The 19909-nt window shown below is 57.0% G+C and overlaps 1 protein-coding gene across 2 annotated transcripts in view; it reads right to left on the bottom strand.

The window, feature by feature from the left end:
* Positions 1-19909, bottom strand: part of RYR1 (ryanodine receptor 1) — a 107612-nt gene that overhangs the window by 11257 nt on the left and 76446 nt on the right. Inside the window, exons 68-92 of one of the 2 annotated variants that reach the window (XM_038767613.1) lie at positions 19558-19650; positions 19204-19218; positions 18385-18555; positions 17108-17167; positions 16794-16931; positions 16587-16699; positions 16384-16480; positions 16189-16304; positions 15132-15183; positions 14944-15012; positions 13437-13536; positions 12415-12494; positions 12066-12142; positions 11904-11977; positions 11013-11030; positions 9873-9953; positions 9610-9698; positions 9353-9481; positions 6760-6864; positions 4858-4939; positions 3895-4082; positions 1924-2265; positions 229-1044; positions 180-194; positions 19-113 (exon numbers count right to left, since the gene is read on the bottom strand). In XM_038767613.1, the coding sequence (XP_038623541.1) occupies positions 19-113; positions 180-194; positions 229-1044; positions 1924-2265; positions 3895-4082; positions 4858-4939; positions 6760-6864; positions 9353-9481; positions 9610-9698; positions 9873-9953; positions 11013-11030; positions 11904-11977; positions 12066-12142; positions 12415-12494; positions 13437-13536; positions 14944-15012; positions 15132-15183; positions 16189-16304; positions 16384-16480; positions 16587-16699; positions 16794-16931; positions 17108-17167; positions 18385-18555; positions 19204-19218; positions 19558-19650 (3215 nt within the window). The remainder of the gene's footprint in view (positions 1-18; positions 114-179; positions 195-228; positions 1045-1923; positions 2266-3894; positions 4083-4857; positions 4940-6759; positions 6865-9352; positions 9482-9609; positions 9699-9872; positions 9954-11012; positions 11031-11903; positions 11978-12065; positions 12143-12414; positions 12495-13436; positions 13537-14943; positions 15013-15131; positions 15184-16188; positions 16305-16383; positions 16481-16586; positions 16700-16793; positions 16932-17107; positions 17168-18384; positions 18556-19203; positions 19219-19557; positions 19651-19909) is intronic. The other variant, XM_038767614.1, reaches the window with a different exon arrangement.

The following is a 19909-nucleotide window of genomic DNA, read 5'->3' as shown; positions in this document are numbered from 1 at the left end:
TTGCCGTCGGACACTCACTCGGCTTTCTCGGGCTCGGCGGGGGGCTCCTCGGGGGGCTGCTCGGGGGGCTTCTCGGGCTCCGGTGGGGGCTGTGCCTCTCCCACCTCCTCCTCCTCCTCCTCCTCCTCGTCCTGGCCGACCCCCTGCGGGCGGGAATTCCGCTGAGCGGCCGGTCCTGCCTCTCCCTCGACCCCCTCGACCCACCCGCCAGCCCCGGGCCCTCACCACTAGCTTCCTCCTGAGGATGGGGGACCCCTCGGGCGTGGGCGGCTCCACGGGCGTCATGTCACCCATGTCCCCCAGCCCCCCGGGGGCGTCGGGGCCTCCGGGTCGGTAGTGACCCCCGTCCTTGGCCCCCTCGACCCCGGGGTCGCCCGGGGCGTCTCCCCCGTCGTCGGCGAAGGCCGCCTCGGCCTCGGGCCCGTCCTGCTCCTGGGCGGGCTCGGTGCCCGCCGCGGCGCTGCTGGCCGCCGGCTGGTCCGCGTGGACCTCGTCCTGCGTGGGGTCCGGCATGCTGGCCAGCAGCTCGGTCACGACCATCTTCTTGGCCCCCTCCACCAGGCCGCCGCCGAAGAGGGAGCCCCAGAGGAGGAGGGCCAGCCCCCGGGCCAGCCCGGCCAGGCTGCGGCCCACCTGGGCCAGCAGCGCCCAGACCAGTCCCGCCAGGGCGGTGGTCAGCTCCCGCACGGTCATCCTCCGCAGCCTCCGGACCCGGCGCCGCAGGGCCCGGTAGGTGAAGAGCCGGAGGCAGGAGGCCGCGGCCCCCAGCAGCTCCCCGAAGGCGGACCGGCCCTCGGACCCCTTGGCCGCCCCTCTGCGCCCCTCGCCGGCCCCCTCTTCCTCCGCCGCCCCCTCTTCCTGCTCTTCCTCCTCCTCCTCCCCCTCGTCCTCCTCCTCCGGTCCGCCCTCGGGCTCCGAGATCTGCGCCGCGATCTGCATCTCGAAGATGGTGTCCTCGCAAAAGCTGACGAACAGCTCCATCTTCTCCGCCTCCCCGCCTTCGTTCACCACGTCGAAGATGAACTGGCGCTTCGACTCCTTCACCTGCCGGGGGGGGAGAGCGAGCCTGAATCAGGGTGTCTGGGGGTGGGACCAGCTGGCCCTGGTCGGGTCCCCCTGGAGACCCCTCGCTGGGGCGGGACTAGGCCCCAAGGTGTCAATGTCACCCTAATATTTTGTTGATAACTGCATCTGTAGAGAAGCAGCATGGCCGTGTGTGTGTGTGTGTGTTTGTGTGTGTGTGTGTGTGTGTGTGTGTGTGTGTGTGTGTGAGTGCGTTGGGGGGGCGGGTCAGCTGGTCCTGGTCAGATCCCCCTGGAGACCCCTCGCTGGGGTAGGTCTAGGCCCCAAGGTGTCAATGTCACCCTAATATTTTGTTGATAATAACTACATTTGTAGAGAAGCAGTATGGCCATGTGTGTGTGTGTGTGTGTGTGTGTTTGTGTAAATGTGTTGAGGGGCAGGTCAGATGGCCCTGGTCGAGTCCCCCTGGAGACCCCTCGCTGGGGCAGGACTAGGCCCCAAGGTGTCAATGTCACCCTAATATTTTGTTGATAACTGCATTTGTAGAGAAGCAGCATGGCTGTGTGTGTGTGTGTGTGTGTGTGTGTGTGGTGTGTTTGTGTGAGTGTGTTTGTGTGAGTGTGTTGGGGGACAGGTCAGCTGGCTCTGGTCGAATCCCCCTGGAGACCCCTTGCTGGGACAGGACTAGGCCCCAGGGTGATGATGTCACCCTAATACTTTGTTGATAATAATAATTGCATTTGTGGAGAAGCAGCACGGCCTAGTGTGCGTGTGTGTGTGTTTGTTGTGTGCTTGTGGGGGAGTGTGTGGGGCGTTGGGGGAGCGGATGGTGCTAAGGAGAGGTCGGTGTAACCGCCCGGAGGCAGGGGGCTGGCCCGGATGACCCCGGCAGGCTCCTACCTGGGGCATCTCCCACTGGGCCTTGTTGGTCTCGGAGATCTCGAAGTAGATGCGCTCGATGCGCTTGGAGGCCCCCATGATCTCGATGCGGCCCAGGTAGGGGCGGAAGTACTCCAGGATGCTCTTGGCCAGCTCCAGGAAGGTGTGGAGGCGGGGGTCGTGGGGCACGTGCTCCGACAGGTTGGTCAGCAGCACGGCCACGTTGAAGCCGATGTCCTTGGCCGGCTCCTGGAAGCGGCTGGCGAACTCATCGCAGTCGATCATCTCGTTCTCATCCGCCTCCGAGCAGGAAAGCAGGAACTGGATCTCCGTCCCAGAGAACTGCTTCTGGCTGTCCATGGCCTGGTGGCGGGGCGGGAGGTCCGAAGGTGGGGGAGTGGAGGTCAGCGCTTCTGGGGTCCTCCGAGTACTGGGCTCCCAGTAAGTGCAGTCCCTCCATCTCCAGTCAAACTGGCTTTAAAGCGCTCAATCCCCTTGCCCCTTCCTGCCTCACCTCGCTAGTTTCCTATTCCAGCCCAGCATCCCCACTTCCCTCCTCCGACACCAACCTACTCACTGCACCTTGATCTCATCCATCTCTCCAGCGACCCTTCACCCACATCCCGCTTCTGGCCTGGAATGCTCTCCCCCTTGATATCAATCAATCAATCGTATTTATTGAGCACTTACTGTGTGCAGAGCACTGTACTAAGCGCTTGGGAAGTCCAAGTTGGAAACATATATAGACGGTCCCTCCGACAGATCGCCACTCTTCCCACCTTCAAAGCCTTATTAAAATCACATCTTCTCCAAGAGGCCTTCCCCAACTAAAACCTCATTTAATGGTGGCATTTATTAAGTGTTTACTCTGTGAAAAGCACTGTTCTAAGCGCTGGGGAGGTTACAAGGTGATCAGGTTGTCCCACAGGGGGCTCACAGTCTTAATCCCCATTCTACAGATGAGGGAACTGAGGCACAGAGAAGTTAGGTGACTTGCCCAGTCACACAGCTGACAATTGAAAAAGCTGGGATTCGAACCCATGACCTCTGACTCCAAAGCCCGTGCTCTTCCCACTAAGCCACACTGCTTCTCTACTCCCCTACTCCCTTTCCCTCCTTTGTTATCCTTGCCTGTGGATTTGTACCCTTTATTCACCCCACCCTCAGCCCACAGCACTTTAATAATTATTTCTATATGACTGATAAAATATGTAATTTATGTAATATAACGATGACACAATTATTTTAACGTCTGCCTCCCCCTCTAGACTGTGACCTCCCTGTGGCCAGGGAACATTTTTACAAACTCTGTAATGATTATTCCCAAGAATGATAAATAATGATAGTGGTATTTGTTAAGCACATAGCATGCGCCAAGCGCTGTACTAAGCGCTGGAATAGGTACAAGATAATCAGGTCCCACATGAGGCTCAAAGTCTAAGCTGGAGGGAGAACAGGTATTGCGTCCCCATTTTGCAGATGAGGGAACAGAGGCACAGAGAAGTCAAGTGCCTTGCCCAACATCACACAGCAAAGTGGGGGAGTGGATTAGAACTCCCAGGCTGGTAGGCCATGCCGCTTCCCTTTGTTGTATCATACTCTCTCAAGTGCTCGCCACAGTGCTCTGCACTCAGTAAGCACTCAACAAATACCATTGATTGATTGATTAACCTCCATCCCTGTTGCTGCTGCTTCTTCTGCTGGTAGTTTTTTGCACTTCAGCTGGATTTGGAAAATCTCTCTCTCCCATCCTGAACAGACAGGAGTTTCTCTTCTGCAGAGAGATGCCCAGGGAAGGAAGCACAGCCTCCGGTGTCCCCCATCCTTTCTCACCAGGAAGTCCTTCCTCGAGTCTGACTTGTATCCCTCCTGCTGTCATGCGGCTGGAGCTAAGATTCTCATGGAGCCCACGGAGCCCCAGAGGTCCAGAGAGGGTGAGAGAGCTGGGGACGGTCACCCAGCGGGTGAGGCCTTCCTCCTCACTGCCCTCACCTTCTGGAATTCCTTCTTGGAGATGAGTCCCCGGGGGTCGGTGACATAGTCCCGGAAGGCGTCGGCGGCTACGATGTCCTTGAGCTTGAGGAACATGTCGAAGAATTTGAGCACCATCTCCACGTTGCTGGACGACTCCACCAGCATGTCCACCATCTGCCGCGCGATCATCCCGTTCACCACGTTCCCTGTGGGGTGGGGGGCCATGGGGGGCGGGCTGGGCCACAGCCAGAGCTGCCCGGACCCCTCCTCTGCCTCCATCAGCCCCCCCCCCCCCGCCTTCTCTGCCCCTCCGGAGGCCATCTGGGGTCTTAGGCGTCCTGGCCTCAGCTCCCCCCTCCCTGTCTGGTGGGGTGGGGGGCGGGGGTCGTGTCCCCAGGTTGAGGACCAGGAGGGGGCCGCTGTAGGGGGACAACTGGGGACGTGGGGGGGGGCAGGGAATGGGCAGGGTAGAGGTAGGGGCAGGATGGAGGTGAGGGCACGGTGGAGGTGGGGTAGGATGGGGGTGGGGCAGGGTGGGGGTGGGAGCAGGATGGGGGTGGGACAGGATGGGGGAGGGTCAGGATGGAGATGGGAGCAGGATGGGGGTGGGAGCAGGATGAGAGTGGGAGCAGGATGAGAGTGGGGCAGGATGGAGATGGGGCAGGATGGAGATGGGGCAGGATGGAGGTGGGACAGGATGGGGGTGGGAGCAGGATGAGGGTGGGAGCAGGATGGGGGTGGGAGCAGGATGGGGGTGGGGCAGGATGGGGGTGGGACAGGATGGAGGTGGGACAGGATGGAGGTGGGGCAGGATGGAGGTGGGGCAGGATGGAGGTGGGGCAGGATGGAGGTGGGGCAGGATGGCGGTGGGACAGGATGGGGGTGGGGCAGGATGGAGGTGGGGCAGGATGGGGGTGGGACAGGATGGAGGTTTGGGCAGGATGGAGGGGTCGGAGGAAGGAGGAGGGAGGGGGGCGTTACCCTCCAGCAGAGACAGGAGCATCACCACCATGTCCTTCTGCAGGTCCAGCAGCTCCTTGAGCAGCCCGATCTGACTGGAGTCCTGACAGACGCCCCCCGCCCCCCGGACCCCCAGCTCCGTCACTGTCACGGCCCCGTGGCCCTGCAACCCGGGCGAGGGGCGACGGCCCCGCTCCCCTCCCCGGACACAGGGCTCCCCCCCGCCTCTTCCCTCTGAGGGGAGCCGAGCCCATACGTGCCCCTCGGGAGGGGGACACACGGAGGGGCACGGTTGGGGGCGGGGGGTCCGGGCTCTCCCCCCACCCGAGGGACCCCACAGCCCCACACCCCCGCACCCCAGCCGGAGACGCAGGAGGATGGGTTGGAGGTGGGGGGGAGTGCAGGGGGCTGCGGGGGAAAGCTGGGGGGCCGGCAGACAGGCAGAGACACGGACGTAGAGCGATTTGGAGACAAGCGGGAAACTGAGGCACAGGAGACGCGGCAGGGGACCGAGGGGGGAGGGGGAGGGATGCGGAGGGGGCTGACGGTTCTTACTCCGGCCCGCAGACCCGGGGGGAGGGGTTTCATCTGCCGCGGCCCAGGGGGACAGAGCACACTTTGGTTCAGCCCAATCAATCAATCAATCAATCAATCCTATTTATTGAGCGCTTACTGTGTGCAGAGCACTGTACTAAGCGCTTGGGAAGTACAAGTTGGCAACATATAGAGACAGTCCCTACCCAACAGTGGGCTCACAGTCTAAAAGGGGGAGACGGAGAACAAAACCAAACATACTAACAAAATAAAATAAATAGAATAGATATGTACTAGTAAAATAAATAAATAAATAAATAGAGTAATAAATATGTACAAACATATATACTTATATACAAGGGGGATGAGGGAGCTGGGAGCCCCTCCTCCGCGCCCCCTGGGCTGCAGCCCCCTCCCTCTCTCCTGATCCCAGCCACACCTGCCCATCAGAGATCCCGGGGGTCGGGGGTCGGGGGTCGGGGGTCCGGGAGTAGGGTACTGGTGATTGACTCATTTCTTAGGCCCCTGGGGACCATTCAGAGAAAGTCGAAGGAGCCAGACAGGGAGAATGAGGAGAGATGGTCCGGCTTCCGATATTCTTTTTTGGTTTCTTGAAATGGTATTTGTTCAGCGTTTACTATGTGCCAGACCAAGCGCTGGGGTAGATATAAATTAATCAGGTTGAACGCAATCCGTGTCCCACTTGGAGCTCACAGTCTCCATCCCCATTTTACAGATGAGGCCAATGAGGCCCAGAGAAGTGAAGTGACTTTCCTGAGGTCACACAGCAGACAAGTGTGCCCGCTGTTGGGTAGGGACCGCCTCTATATGTTGCCAACTTGTACTTCCCAAGCGCTTAGTACAGTGCTCTGCACACAGTAAGCGCTCAATAAATACGATTGAATGAATGAACGAATGAAAGTGGCAGAGCCGGGCCTAAAACCCATGACCTTCAGACTCCCAGGCCTTCTCTCTGTCCACTATTTCATTCATTCAATCGTATTTATTGAGCGCTTACTGTGTGCAGAGCACTGTACTAAGCGCTTGGGAAGTACAGGTTGGCAACATACAGAGACGGTCCCTACCCAACAGTGGGCTCACAGTCTAGAAGAAACTGTGCCATGCCACTTCTCAATTGCGTGGCTTGAAGTGACTTGCCCAAGGTCACACAGCGGACAAATGGCAGGGTTTGGATTAGAATCCAGGACCTTCCGACTCCCAGGGCAGGGCTCTATCCATTAGGCTATGCTGCTTCTCAATGGCTTGCCAGCCAACCAACCCAGGGAGCCAAAGGGCCGGGCAGACGGGGCACCCGAGGGGAGCCAATCTGGAGGGTGGGACTATCCCACCTCCCGGGGAAATGGGCTGATCGGGGGTGGACTCCCGTACCTGTGCCAGCTTCATCATCATGTGCGCGAACACGTGCAGGAAGCCGACGACGGCATCCCACAGGCGGCTGTGTGCCAGGCTCTGCTGGTTCCCTGTGCACGGGCCCTGGGAGAAGAGGAGGGTGGCGAGGGGAGGATGAGGAGGGAGACGGGGCAGAGGGGGTAGGTTCAGCACCGGGACAAGAACGAGGTGGGCGAGGGATGGGCATTCGGGTCAGTCAGCGGAGACCCTTGGGGTCGGGATGATTGCCTTTGCTAAGAGAAGCACCGTGATTCAGTGGAAAGGGCCAGGGCTTTGGACTCAGAGGTCATGGGTTCAAACCCCAGCTCTGCCAATTGTCAGCTGTGTGACTTTGGGCAAGTCACTTCACTTCTCTGGGCCTCAGTTACCTCATCTGTAAAATGGGGATTAAGACTGTGAGCCCCCCTTGGGACAACCTGATCACCTTGTAACCTCCCCAGCGCTTAGAACAGTGCTCTGCGCATAGTAAGCGCTTAATAAAAGCCATCATTATTTGCCAACCCCCATCCCTGTCTCACAAGCAGTCTCTATTGCCACAACATCTCCTAAATCCGCCCTTTCCCCTCTTTTTTGTATGGTATTTATTAAGCGCTTACTATATGGCAAAAACTGTTCTAAGCACTCAGATAGGTGCAAGTTCATTACGTCGAACACAGTCCCTGTCCCGCATGGAGCGCACAGTCTAAGTAGAAGGGGGAACAAGTATCCCCATTGTACACTTTATTATTATTATCAATAATAATAATAGTACTTGTTAAGCACTTACTATATGCCATGCACTGTTCTAAACGCTGGGGTAGATACAAGCTAATCAAGTTGGGCACAATCCCTGTCCCACATGGGGTTCCCAGTCTCAATCCCCATTTTACGGATGAGGGAACTGAGGCCCAGAGAAGTGAAATCACTTGCCCAAGGTCACACAGCAGACAAGTGGAAGAGTCAGGATTAGAACTCAGGTCTTTCTGACTTCCAGGCCATTCTGCTTCTCTCCATCCCAACTGATTCTTTGCTGGTCCAAGCCCCCATCCCAGCCCATCTCAACTACAGCCTCAGCCTCCTCGCTGACCTCCCTGCCTTCAGCCCCGCCCTCTTCCAATCCATACTTCACTCTGCTATCGGGGCCATTTTCCTAAAACAATGTTCTGTGCTTGACTTCCCAACTCCTCGGGTGTTTACGATGAAACTCCCTCATCATCGATTTTCTCACTCAACTCTCCCACTCCTACCTAAAGTCATTGTTCATCTTCTATACAGGCCACACATAGAGAAGCAGCAGGATAGAGGACTAAGTGTGGGATTCAGGTCATGGGTTCTAATTCCAGCTCCACCACATGTCTGCTGTGTGACCTTGGGCAAGTTATTTCACTTCCCTGTGCCTCAGTTCCCTCATCTGTAAATTTAGTGGGGAATGAGACTGTGAGTCCCATGGAGAAGCAGCGTGGCTCAGTGGAAAGAGCATGGGCTTTGGAGTCAGAGGTCAAGGGTTCAAATCCCAGGTCTGCCAGTTGTCAGCTGTGTGACTGGGCAAGTCACTTAACTTCTCTGTGCCAACAGTTACCTCAACTGTAAAATGGGGATTAAGACTGTGAGCCCCATGGGACAACCTGATCACCTTGTAACCTCCCCAGCGCTTAGAACTGTGCTTTGCACATGGTAAGCACTTAATAAATGCCATTATTATTATTATTATTATTATTATTATTATGTGGGACAGGGCCTGTGTCCAATTTGATTTGTTTGTATAATAATAATAATAATTTTAGTATTTGTTAAGCACTTACTATGTGCCAAGCACTGTTCTAAGCACTGGGGGAGATACAAGGTAATCGGGTTGTCCCGCATGGGGCTCACAGTCTTAATCCCCATTTTCCAGATGAGGTAACTGAGGCCCAGAGAAGTGAAGTGACTTGCCCAAAGTCACACAGCTGACAAGTGGCAAAGTCAGGATTAGAACCCATGACCTCTGACTCCCAAGCCCGCACTCTTTCCACTGAGCCACGTTGTATCCACACCATTGCTTAGTACAGTGCCTGGCATATACTACGTTCTTAATGAGAAGCAGCATGGCTCAATGGAAACAGCCCGAGCTAGGGAGTCAGAGGTCATGGGTTCAAATCCCAGCTCCACCACTTGTCAGCTGTGTGACTTTGGGCAAGTCACTTCACTTCTCTGAGCCTCATTTACCTCATCTGTAAAATGGGGACTAAGACTGTGAGCCCCACGTGGGACAACCTGATAACTTTGTTTCCTTCCCAGCGCTAAGAACAGTGCTTTGCACAGAGTAAGCGCTTAACAAATGCCATTATTATTATTAACAAAAAGCTCTCTGCTTCTTCAGCAGCAACCTTAGACTCAGTTGCTTCCCCTTCTTTATAATTTACTTGAGTATCTGCTACACTGTAAACTCTTTGAGGGCAGGGAAAGTGTCTATCAACTCTATTGGGCTCTTTCCCAAGGGTTCAGCACAGTACAATGCACACTGTAAGCCCTCAATAAATACCAGTCATTGATTGAGACGGGGCCAGGGGTGCGTGGGGAGGAAGGGGAGTCAAGTTCAGGGCCTGGAACATACCTGGATGTACTCGGTGAGGCTGTTAAAAACCTGCTTGGCCACAGCCATGGCCTTGGAGAAGTTTCTCTTGCCCTGCTCATCGATGATGTCCTTCCCCGAGTAGTACCAGTAAAAGTCGCTGATGGACTCCTGGGGTTGGGAGGGGAGGGAGGGGTCGGCAGGATGAGGAGGAGACCGGCGGTCCCTCCCCCGACCCCCACCGAGCAGGCAGCCCCTCGTCCCTGCCTCCCCTCCTGCTGCTCCTCTCCCACCCCCACCTGCAGCCTCAGCAGGTAGTCCACCGTGGCGATGATGATGTTGATGGTGGTGGTGTTCCCCGTCTGGGTCCGCAGGTAGTTCTGGAAGTCTGAAGGAACAGCGGCCAAACCGTTCTTCCTGGAGGTCCCGGGCCCGCTCTCCCGGGGTGGGGTGTCCCTCTCTTTTGCAGCCCCTGCCCTTTCTGCTGCCGGTCCAGTCCCTCCTGATCCCTCATCTCCTTCCCAAGCAGCCCCCGCCCCCGGGTCACCCACCGCCCCCTCACCGTTGTTGTGCCCCTCGCATAGGAGCTGCAGGAAGCGGAACAGGTCTTGAGTGAACTCGTCGTCCGCCATCACTTTCTCTCCTGGGGTGGAGAAGGACCCAGCTGGCTCAGGGGGTCTGAGGCTGGGGGCTGGGGGGGCTTGGCTGGGGCGGGGGCAGGCGACACCACACGGCACACTCAGATAAGGTTAGCTAGGATCCGGGCACCGGCCGCCCTCCTTCCCCGTTACCACCTCGGGGAGGAGAGCGGCACTACCAGGGACATCACCGCGCTGCTGGGAGCAGCGGAGTGACCTCGCTGACATCACAAGGCCCCTACGATACCACTGGGCCTTCCCGATGACACCTCAGGGCCCCAGTGATGGCTGGAAGGTGACCTCATGGTGGCGGGTAGCCCCAGGGGCCAAGGTCACCCTATGACATCCATTGGGTCCTTCTTTATTCCCCCCCACCCCAACCCCCCGATGCCCCAGGAGACCGGGAGGCCCAGTGAGTTAGTGGGTTTAGTTGGGGGAATGGTCACACGAGGGGAATGGCAACCGGCGACGGAGGGATTGGCAGCTGGACCTTAGGCAAACCAATCAATGTGGGTCTGGGGAGGCAGTCAATCAAGGCGAGCCGCGGGGAGGCATGTCAGCCAAAGGGTCAATCAGAATAGACATCTGGAGAAGCCAGTCATGGCAGGCTGGGGAAGGCCATGACAGCCAGATGACCAATGTGTCAATCACAGCAGGTGCAGAGGGAGGCAGTGGCTGGCCAGATGCAGAGGGGTGCCATCGATGTTATCACATCGGACCACCATGCTGAGGCCTGACTTCAACCTGGCGGTGGTGGTGAGGTGGGGTGGGGGGCTTCCCCTCCTCCATGGCAGGGGGAGAGGAGCCAACTGGGAGGGGGAATCGAGCCTGGACAGGGACCATCTCTCGAGGGGAAGGGACTCCATGCTGTCCCACTCCTCAGTAATGGCCCACACCACCGCCTCTAAGGGGTCGCCGGGCCGGGCTCTCCTCATCCCCGGGGCAAGGGATCAGCCTGTTGGGCGGTGGGCTGAACAGGGCTGGGCGCGTTAGAGAAAAGGGGGAGGGGGAGGGCAGAGCTGAGGGGAGGGGGGCATCACACGGGGCTGGGGAAGGGTAATTACCATTCTGCCGGTCGATGGCTGGGGCAGCCGGACGGGAGGAGGAGGAGGAGGAGGAAGAGGAGGAGGAGGACGACGAGAAAGAGGAGGATGAGAAACCAGGAGGAGGAGGATGAGAAAGAGAAGAAAGAGGAGGACGAGAAAGAGAAGAAAGAGGTGGGGGATGAGAAAGAAGAAAGAGGAGGAGGAGGAGGAGAAGGAAGAAAGAGAAGAAAAAAGGATGCGAAAGAGAAAGGACAAAGAGGAGGTGGAAAAAAGGAGGAGGAGGAGAAAGAGGAGAGGGAAGAGAAGGAAGAGGAGAACAAGCAAGAGAAGGAAAAAGTGGAGGAGGAAGACAAGAAAGAGGAAAAAGAACAGGGAGAAATGAGAAGATAGCACCAGGAGAGACCAGGGCCGTCAGAGAGAGGGAGAGAAGGGGAGAGAGTCCAGGGAGAAAGAGGGAGTACATAGGGCACAGAGATGGAGAGAGACAGGGAAGGTCGGGAGAGAGAGGAGAACAGAAAAAGAAGAGGGGAGAAGAGGCGGTGGGGATGGGGAATAGAGAGGTAAGTGCACTACACATCACAACACGGCAAAGAGAAAACTTGATTAAACGGAGTTAGGGGCATTAATTGGGACGGGGAATGGGAAGCTTAAACCAGGGAATGGAGATGGAATGAGCTCAGGATGGGAATACGGGCTGAGGATGGAGGCACGGGGCTGGATGGAGGCGGTGACAGACCCAGATGGAGGCGGGGGTCAAGCCGGGATGGAGGCGGGGGTCAGACCAGGATGGAGCTCCATAGACGAGGATGAGGTGAGAATGAGAGCAGGTTTATGTGCTCCCATCCGGGGGGCAGGATCCCCCCCGAACCGGATTCCCAGGGGCTGTCCAGGGTGGGAGAGGGCGCTCACCCGTCCCGTCCTCGGTCACCATGCCAAGACCCTCGGCCTTGTTCTGCCGCTCAAAGGCGTTGAGATCCAGGACGCTGCAGGGGATGGGGCATGAAGCAGGTGTCCCCTCACCACCCCCACCCCCCGGCTCCTCACCCCGGCTCCCTCTAAATCTCTGAGTACCTGCACGTCTGCATCAACGCCTGCAGGCTCTGGAAAAAACCAACTTCCTTCTTGTCCTTCAGATAGTCCAGCATCTTCTGCAAGGGCGGTACGGGGGGCAAGGACTCAGGCAAGGACCCTCCCCCCACCTCTCCCCCACCCCCACTCCTACTTTCCCCGGCCCCCCTACTTTCCCCTCCCCACTCGCCTCCAGGGATCCCTACCTCCCCTCCCTCCCCTTCTAGAGCTCCTTGTGGGCAGGGAATGTGTCTGCGTATAGTCATATTGTACTTCCCCCAAGCGCTTAGTAGATAGTAGAGTGCTCTGCGTACAGTAAGCGCTCAATAAATACGACCGAAAGAATGAATACCTTTTGAACATCAGCGTTGCCCCCGTTGAGGATGGAGATGCCCAGTTTCAGGGTGGAGGATACCATGGCACCCGGTTCCCCTGTGAGCAGGGAACACCCCTCAGTACCCTCTGCCCTTCTTGGTTCCCCACAGGGGAAAGAGATCCTGGATGCCAAGCCGGGGGTGGGGATTGCCATGGGAGGGTGGGAAGGGGGGGAAGGAAAGCAGAGAAGCAGCGTTGCCTAGCGGATGGAGCCCGGGCCTGGGTGTCAGAAGAACCCGGGTTCTAATCCCGACCCTGCCATTTGTCTGCTGTGTGACCTTGGGCAAGTCGCTTCATTTCTCTGTGCCCCAGTTCCTTCATCTGGAAAACGGGGATTAAGACTGTGAGTCCCCCGTGGGACAGGGACTGATTAGCTTGCAATAATAATAATGATGATGGCATTTATTAAGCGCTTACTAAGGGTAAAGCACTGTTCTAAGCCCTGGGGAGGTTACAAGGTGATCAGGTTGTTCCACAAGGGGCTCACAGTCTTAATCCCCATTTTACTGATGAAGTCACCGAGGCACAGATAAGTGAAGTGAATTGCCCAAAGTCACCCAGCCGACAATTGGCGGAGCCGGGATTTGAACCCATGACCTCTGACTCCAAAGCCCGGGCTCTTTTCCACTGAGCCACGCTGCTTCTCTAAAAATACAAAAAGGTGAAGACATTCTGAATGAGCTGTTTGGAGCAAGGAATCAGAATTTCTCAGTTCTACAGTAACTGCAGATCTTTATGCATCCAAGATTAATAGGAAAAACAATTTACCACACAAATCACAGGTTCACGGAACATAATGCAATTATGACATTTGGCTGTCTTGGTTTTATCTACTCCAGAACCCAGTACAGGGCCTGGCCCATAGTAAGCGCTTAACAAATACTCTTAAAAACAAAAAAGGGAAAAGGAGTAGCTAGTCCAAGGGGAGGTAGGGAAGAGGAGTAGGAGAGAGAAGGGAGGGCAGGAGGAGTGTGGGGGTACAGAGGGGCGGGACCCCACCTTTGCAGGCGCTGATCATCTGCAGTACCATTTCAGCAGCTCCTCGGTTGTGCAGCCTGGACTGCTGATACAGCAACTTCTGTTTCTCCATTTCCTTCTCCTGTGGGGTCGGGGAGAAAGGGGCTCAGCAATCCCGAGATTCATTCATTCATTCATTCCAATTTGTATTTCCCAAGCGCTTATTACAGTGCTCTGCACATAGTAAGCGCTCAATAAATACGATTGATGATGATGATGATGATGATTCATTCAGTCGTATTTATTGAGCGCTCACTGTGTGCAGAGCACTGTACTAAGCGCTTGGGAAGTACAAGTCGGCAACATATAGGGACGGTCCCTACCCAACAACGGGCCCACAGTCTAGAAGGGGGAGACAGACAACCAAACAAAACATGTAGACAGGTGTCAAAATCGTCAGAATAAATAGAATTAAAGCTATATGCACATCATTAACAAAATAGTAAAAATGTACAAGTAAAATTAGAGTAATAAAGCTGTACAAATATATATACAGATCCGTTCCCGGGCCTCCCAGCCACAATTCTCCAGCCTCCTATCCCCCTCCTCTCCATCTCGTGGCCCTCACTTCCCCCAATCGCCCAGTCCTCCTGCCCCCTGGCAGCAGCAGTAAACTGAGGCTGGCAGCAGCAGTAAACTGAGGCTGGCCGCTGGACCGAGAGAGGTTAAGCCCTCTAGGAGTTTCCGAGCTGGTTGGGGACAACCAGATGGGACCGACAGAGGTGACCAGACGCAGAACAACAAAACGGAAATTAATTAAAGAGACGAGTGTGGCTGCTTTAGGGGAGGTAGGGAGGAGCCGAGTCGCCGAGATATTGAGGGGAAGGAGAGGACCGGAACTTAACCGCTCCCTCCCCACTTTCCCCTTTGCTTCCCTCTTTCTTCAGTGAGCCCAGTCCTTTCCTTCTCTCCATCGCCGCTTCCAGTCTCTCCTCTCTCCCCTCGGTGTCCCAGTATGTGAGGGCAGGGGAAATGCCATTATGGTATTTGTTAGGCACTTACCATGTGTCAGACACTGTACTAAGTGCTGGGCTAGATCCAAGTTTGCCAAATTGGACACAGTCCCTGTCCCGCATGGGACTCACAGTCTTAATCCCCGTTTTATAGATGAGGTAACTGAGGTCCAGAGAAGTGAAGTGACTTGCCCAAGGTCACACAGCAGACAGGTGACGGAGCTGGGATTAGAACCCAGGTCCTTCTGAGTCCGAGGCCCATGCTCTATCCACGAGACCATTCATTCATTCATTTAATCGTATTTATTGAGCGCTTACTGTGTGCAGAGCACTGGACTAAGCGCCTGGGAAGTACAAGTCGGCAAGATATAGAGACGGTCCCTACCCAACAACGGGCTTACAGTCTAGAAGGGGGAGACAGACAACAAAACAAAACAAGTAGACAGGTGTCAAAACCATCAGAATAAATAGAATTATAGCTACAGGCACATCATTGACAAAATAAGAGTAGTAAATATGTACCGCACTGCCATTACCTCAAAGGATGCCTCCTGTTCGTCCTCCGCAGTTTCCGCCGCCTCTGAGCACTCCTCCAGGTGACAGCTCTGGGGACAAGAGCCACTAAGGGGCCCAGGGGACCAGAGACCTCCCCCCCACCCCACCCCCTCAAGTTGTCTAGGGAGGAGAGAGGAAGAGCCAGGGAGAGAGGGCTGAAGGGTCTCACTTTGGCCATGATGTCGGCGTAGGCTATGTACAGGTAGTCCTCGTCCAGTTTGCTGGGGGGGGGGGGGTGGAGGAGAAGGCAGAAATGACTCCTGCTGCCCCCACTCTCGGACCCTCCTCAGTTCCCAACTCCCTCGGCCTCCCATCCCCGTTACCAACTTTCCATCCCTCTCCCTGTTCTCCTCCTGGGGTTGACTGAACGAGGGGGCAAGATGAACTCTAAGAGGTATCGGGTGGCCTGGAGACCCCCTCTTTCTCTGCCTCCGTCTCCTCTGACTCTCTGTCGTTCCCCATATCTCCCAGCCTCCATCTCTGTCACAGCCTCCATGTCTCCCAGCCTCCATCTCTCTCTATCTCAGCCTCCATGTCTCACAGTTTCTATCTCTCTCAGCCTCCGCGTCTCTGTCTCCATCTCTCCTGGCCTTCGTCTCTTCCAGCTTCCTATCTCTATCTCTCAGTCTCTGTCTCCTCCATCTCTCCTGGCCTTGGTCTCTTCCAGCCTCTGTATCTCTGCCTCTCAGTCTCTGTTTCTCTTGCCCTCCATGTGTCTCAGTCTTTGTCTCTCTCAGCCTCCATGTCTCCCAGTCTCCGTCTCTCTGACTCAGCCTCCATGTCTCACAGTCTCTCTCTCTCCCTCTCAGCCTCCGTGTCTCTGTCTCCATCTCTCCTGGTCTTCATCTCTCCCAGCTTCCGTATTTCTGTCTCTCAGTCTCGGTCTCAGCCTCCGCGTCTCTATCTCCATCTCTCCTGGTCTTCGTCTCTCCCAGCATCCATATTTCTGTCTCTCAGTCTCTGTCCCTCTCAGCCTCCGTGTCTCTGTCTCCTCCATCTCTCCTGGCCTTGGTCTCTCCCAGCCTCTGCATCTCTGCCTCTCAGTCTCTGTTTCTCTCGCCCTCCATGTCTCTCATCCTCTCGCTCAGCTTCCACGTCTCTCAGTCTGCCTCTGGGTCTCTCTCAGCTTCCGTGCCTCTGCCTCCCCATCTCTCTGGGCCTTGGCCTCTCCCAGCCCCTGACTCTGTCACCCCTCCACCTCTCTGGGCCTTGCTCTCCCCCGACACCTGTTCTCGGTGAGCGCCGTCCGACTGAAGTGTAACACGAGTTGGTGCAGCGGATCCGGTTTCTTCTCTGCCTGCTTCTGCTCCTCCTCCTCCTCCTCCTCCTTCTCCCCTGCTCTCTGGGAGAGGGGAGAGGGGGGCGTCAGGCGAGGCCCCCGGCCCCCGGCCCCCCTTCCCGCCCCGTCCCCACCCCCTCACCGACAGGTCGTCGATCATCCGGTCCTCGAAGCTGTGCTCCTCGGTCACGATCCACCCCAGTTTGTAGGCCTCTAGGAACATGTTGCACGCCCGGTGCCTGGAGGGCCGGGGCGGGGGAAGTCAGAGGGTGGGCCGGGGGAGGGGAGAGGCGGGGGTCGGGCCCATCTCGTGCATCCCCTGTCGCCCTCCCAGTCCCCGCTCACCGGGGCAGGTTGTACAAGGGCGTCATCCGAAAGCAGGCCACGACGGCCCGCCGCCTCTGCTTCGACAGCAGTTTGTGCCACACGGCCTTCTTGGACCTGTATGGGTGCTCCGTCTAGGGGGAGGGGAGGGGGGCTGGGGGTGGGGTCGGGAGCCTCCGGAGTCCCCCCCCCATCCCGGAGCCCACCCCCCGGCCCGCCCCGCCCCACCTGATCCAGGTGATAGAGCACGGCGGACACCTCCTGGACGCGGCGGACGATCTTGTCGGGGGCGTCGGCGTCCTCGGCCCGGCCGGACATGCTCCGGTACAGGGCCATCTGCCAGCGCATGGACGGCGAGCTCTCGTTCTGGGGCGATGGAGAGAAGGAGGGAGGGAGGGAGACCGGGAGGGAGGAGAGGGACGGGTCACCCGCAGCCCCGAGGGACGGGGATCAGGCCAGGTGAATTCGGGGGAAGGTGAGGGTAGAGGGGTGCACCCGGCCGGGGGATCCAGGGATTGAGGCTGGGAACCCCGCGCCGTTACCTTCCCTTGCTGGGACAGGTTGTTGTGGAGAAACTCCCGCACTTCCTCGTCCGTGTCTTTCTGCAGAGACGCCCCGGGGAGCGGGGTCAGGGCGGCCCGGAGGCCCAGGCTCCGTCCCGGACCCGTCCCGCCCTCCCTCCTCAAATCCGACAATCACTCTATCCTCAATCAATCGTATTTATTGAGCGCTCACTGTGTGCAGAGCACTGTACTAAGCGCTTGAGAAGTACAAGTTGGCGACATATAGAGACGGGCCCTACCCAACAGTGGGCTCACAGTCTAGAAGGGGGAGACAGAGAACAAAACCAAACATATTAACAAAATAAAATAAATAGAATAGATATGTACAAGTAAAATAAATATCCTCCTTCAGAGGCCTCCAAGTGGCCTTCCCCGACTAAGCCCCCGCCTTTCCTAATAAATAATAATAATGATGGCATTTGTTAAGCGCTTACTATGTGCCAAGCACCGTTCTAAACTGGGTTAGATACAAGGTAATCGGGTTGTCCCACGAGGGGCTCACAGTCTTAATCCCCATTTTACAGATGAGGGATCTGAGGCACAGAGAAGTTAAGTGGCCTGCCCAAGGTCACACAGCAGACAAGTGGCAGAGCCGGGATTAAAACCCACGTCCTCTTTCCACTACGCCACACTGTTTCTCTTTCCCACTCCCTTCTGATTTGCTCCCTTTGTTCTTCCCCCCCGCCCAGCCCCACATCACTTCTGTACGGATCTGTCATTTATTTCTATTACTGTCTACCCTTCACCCGCACAAGGCTGTAAACTCATTTTAGGCAGGGAATGCGTCTGTTTATTGTTGTATGCTACTCTCCCAAGAGCTTAGTACAGTGTTCTGCACACAGTAAGCACTCAATAAATATGACTGAATGAATGGGGAAGGTGAGGAGACCCTTCACCTAGGGAGCACGGTCCCGCCCCCAGGCCCTAATGTCTATCTCCCCCCTAGACTGTACGCTCGCTGTGGGCAGGGAATGTATCTGTCATAGTGTACTCTCCCAAGCGCTTAGTACAGTGCTCTGTTATTTATATTAACGTCTGTGTCCCGTCCCCCCGTCCCCCGCCTTTAAACTGTAAGCCCGTTGCGGGCAGGGATTGTTTCTCTTTGTTACCGAAATGTACTTTCCAAGCGCTCAGTCCAGTGCTCTGCACACAGTAAGCGCTCTCTAAATACGACTGAAAGAAGTAAACGCTCAGTAAGTAGGAGTCCCTTCCGGCCTCTCTCAGCCCCCGCCCCCGCCCCGGGGCCCGGCGGTTACCAAGGCGTAGCGGTTCTTGGCCACGCTGATGAGCTCCTGATCTGTGGGGGCGCACATGTTGAGACCGATGGGGAGCATCTTTTTGAGGGTGGCCACGATGAGGGAGGTCTGCACCGAATAACGGTCGCCCCGCCTCTTCTTCTTCGTCCGTTCCTGCTCCGAGCCGCCCGACTGCGGGGAGGTTGGGCTCAGATGGGTCGGGAGGGGGATCCCCACCCGCCAGCGGCCTACTGACTCCGAGGCTCCCCTTCTCCCCTCCCCACACCCCCGACGGGGCTCCCCCAGACCCTTTCCTCCCAGCTCAGCCCCAGCCCGGCCCTCCTGAGCTCGGATCCCCTCCCCTTTACCTCCCACCCCTTCCTTTCTCCCTCCCCCTCCTCAATTGCAGTACGCGGAGCACCAGGACGCTGAAGAGTTCAAGAGAATGAAGAGAGGCGCGAAGAGACACAAAGGGGCCCGGAGAGGCAGGGAGACACAGAGACAACCACAAGGCGTGAAGAGATTCGGGCCGGGGTACCACGAGGGCACGGAGAAAGACAAGACATGGACCCACAGAGACACCCCCAACACACCCCAAGCCTCCCAGCCTCTCCCAGGGATGGAGCTCAGATTTTTTTTTTTTTCCGAGTTAAAAAAAAAGTCCATTGGCCAGGAATGGGCTCGATGGGGCGGAGCCAGGGGGAGAGGAAGGGCGAGGGTCGTGGCCAGAGACGGGGGGATCGGAGCTTGGGAGACCAGAAAGGGAGAGGGTGGGAGTGGGGGAAAGGAATGAGTGGCCAGCACCATGCTGTCTGAGCCCCGCGAGGGTGGTTTTCTGACCTGACTTTCTCCCGCCTGCTCCATCACGGGGAGAGAAAGAGACAGAGACGGGGGTTACCCTCAGCCCCCTTCAAGGGCCCTTTATCCCTCCCCTTCCCCTCAAGACTCTCTCCCTTCCTCATCACAAACCCCCACGACCCACACATCCTTCCCCCCGCACCCCATTGCTGGAGAAACTACAGCTTGGCTCTGTTTAGGTTGGTCCTACAAGACAGGTCTTTTCCATAGGGCTGGGAGGGAGGGGTCTTCTCTGCCGCTGCTGGGGGGTTGGGGATCTCTAGGGGGGAGAGTCAGGGAAGGGGGGGGGGAAGGGAACGGGAGGAATGGGAGAAGAGGAGGATGGGTGCCCCTAACCTTGGCCATCTTGCTCTTGCTGTCGGCAGTCAGGAAAGACATGTTGTTGATCTCGTTCTGAACCACGAAGTTCTGCTCCTCTCGTTTGAAGTTCTGTGGGGCGAGGGAGGGTGCGGAGGGAGATACTGAGGGAGCGGGGAGAGATGCTCAGGGAGCTGGGGGAGTTGCTGGGGGAGATGGGAGGAGCTATGGGGATGCTGAGGGAGATGAGGAGATACTGAGGGAGCGGGGAGAGATGCTCAGGGAGCTGGGGGGAGCTGCTGGGGGAGATGGAAGAAGCTATGAGGATGCTGAGGAGATAATGAGGGAGCGGGGAGAGATGCTCAGGGAGCTGGGAGGAGCTGCTAGGGGA

This window comes from Tachyglossus aculeatus, chromosome 26, assembly GCF_015852505.1.
Source record: "Tachyglossus aculeatus isolate mTacAcu1 chromosome 26, mTacAcu1.pri, whole genome shotgun sequence".
In the NCBI taxonomy this organism is placed as follows: domain Eukaryota; kingdom Metazoa; phylum Chordata; class Mammalia; order Monotremata; family Tachyglossidae; genus Tachyglossus; species Tachyglossus aculeatus.
This window is presented reverse-complemented; position numbering and strand designations above follow the sequence as displayed.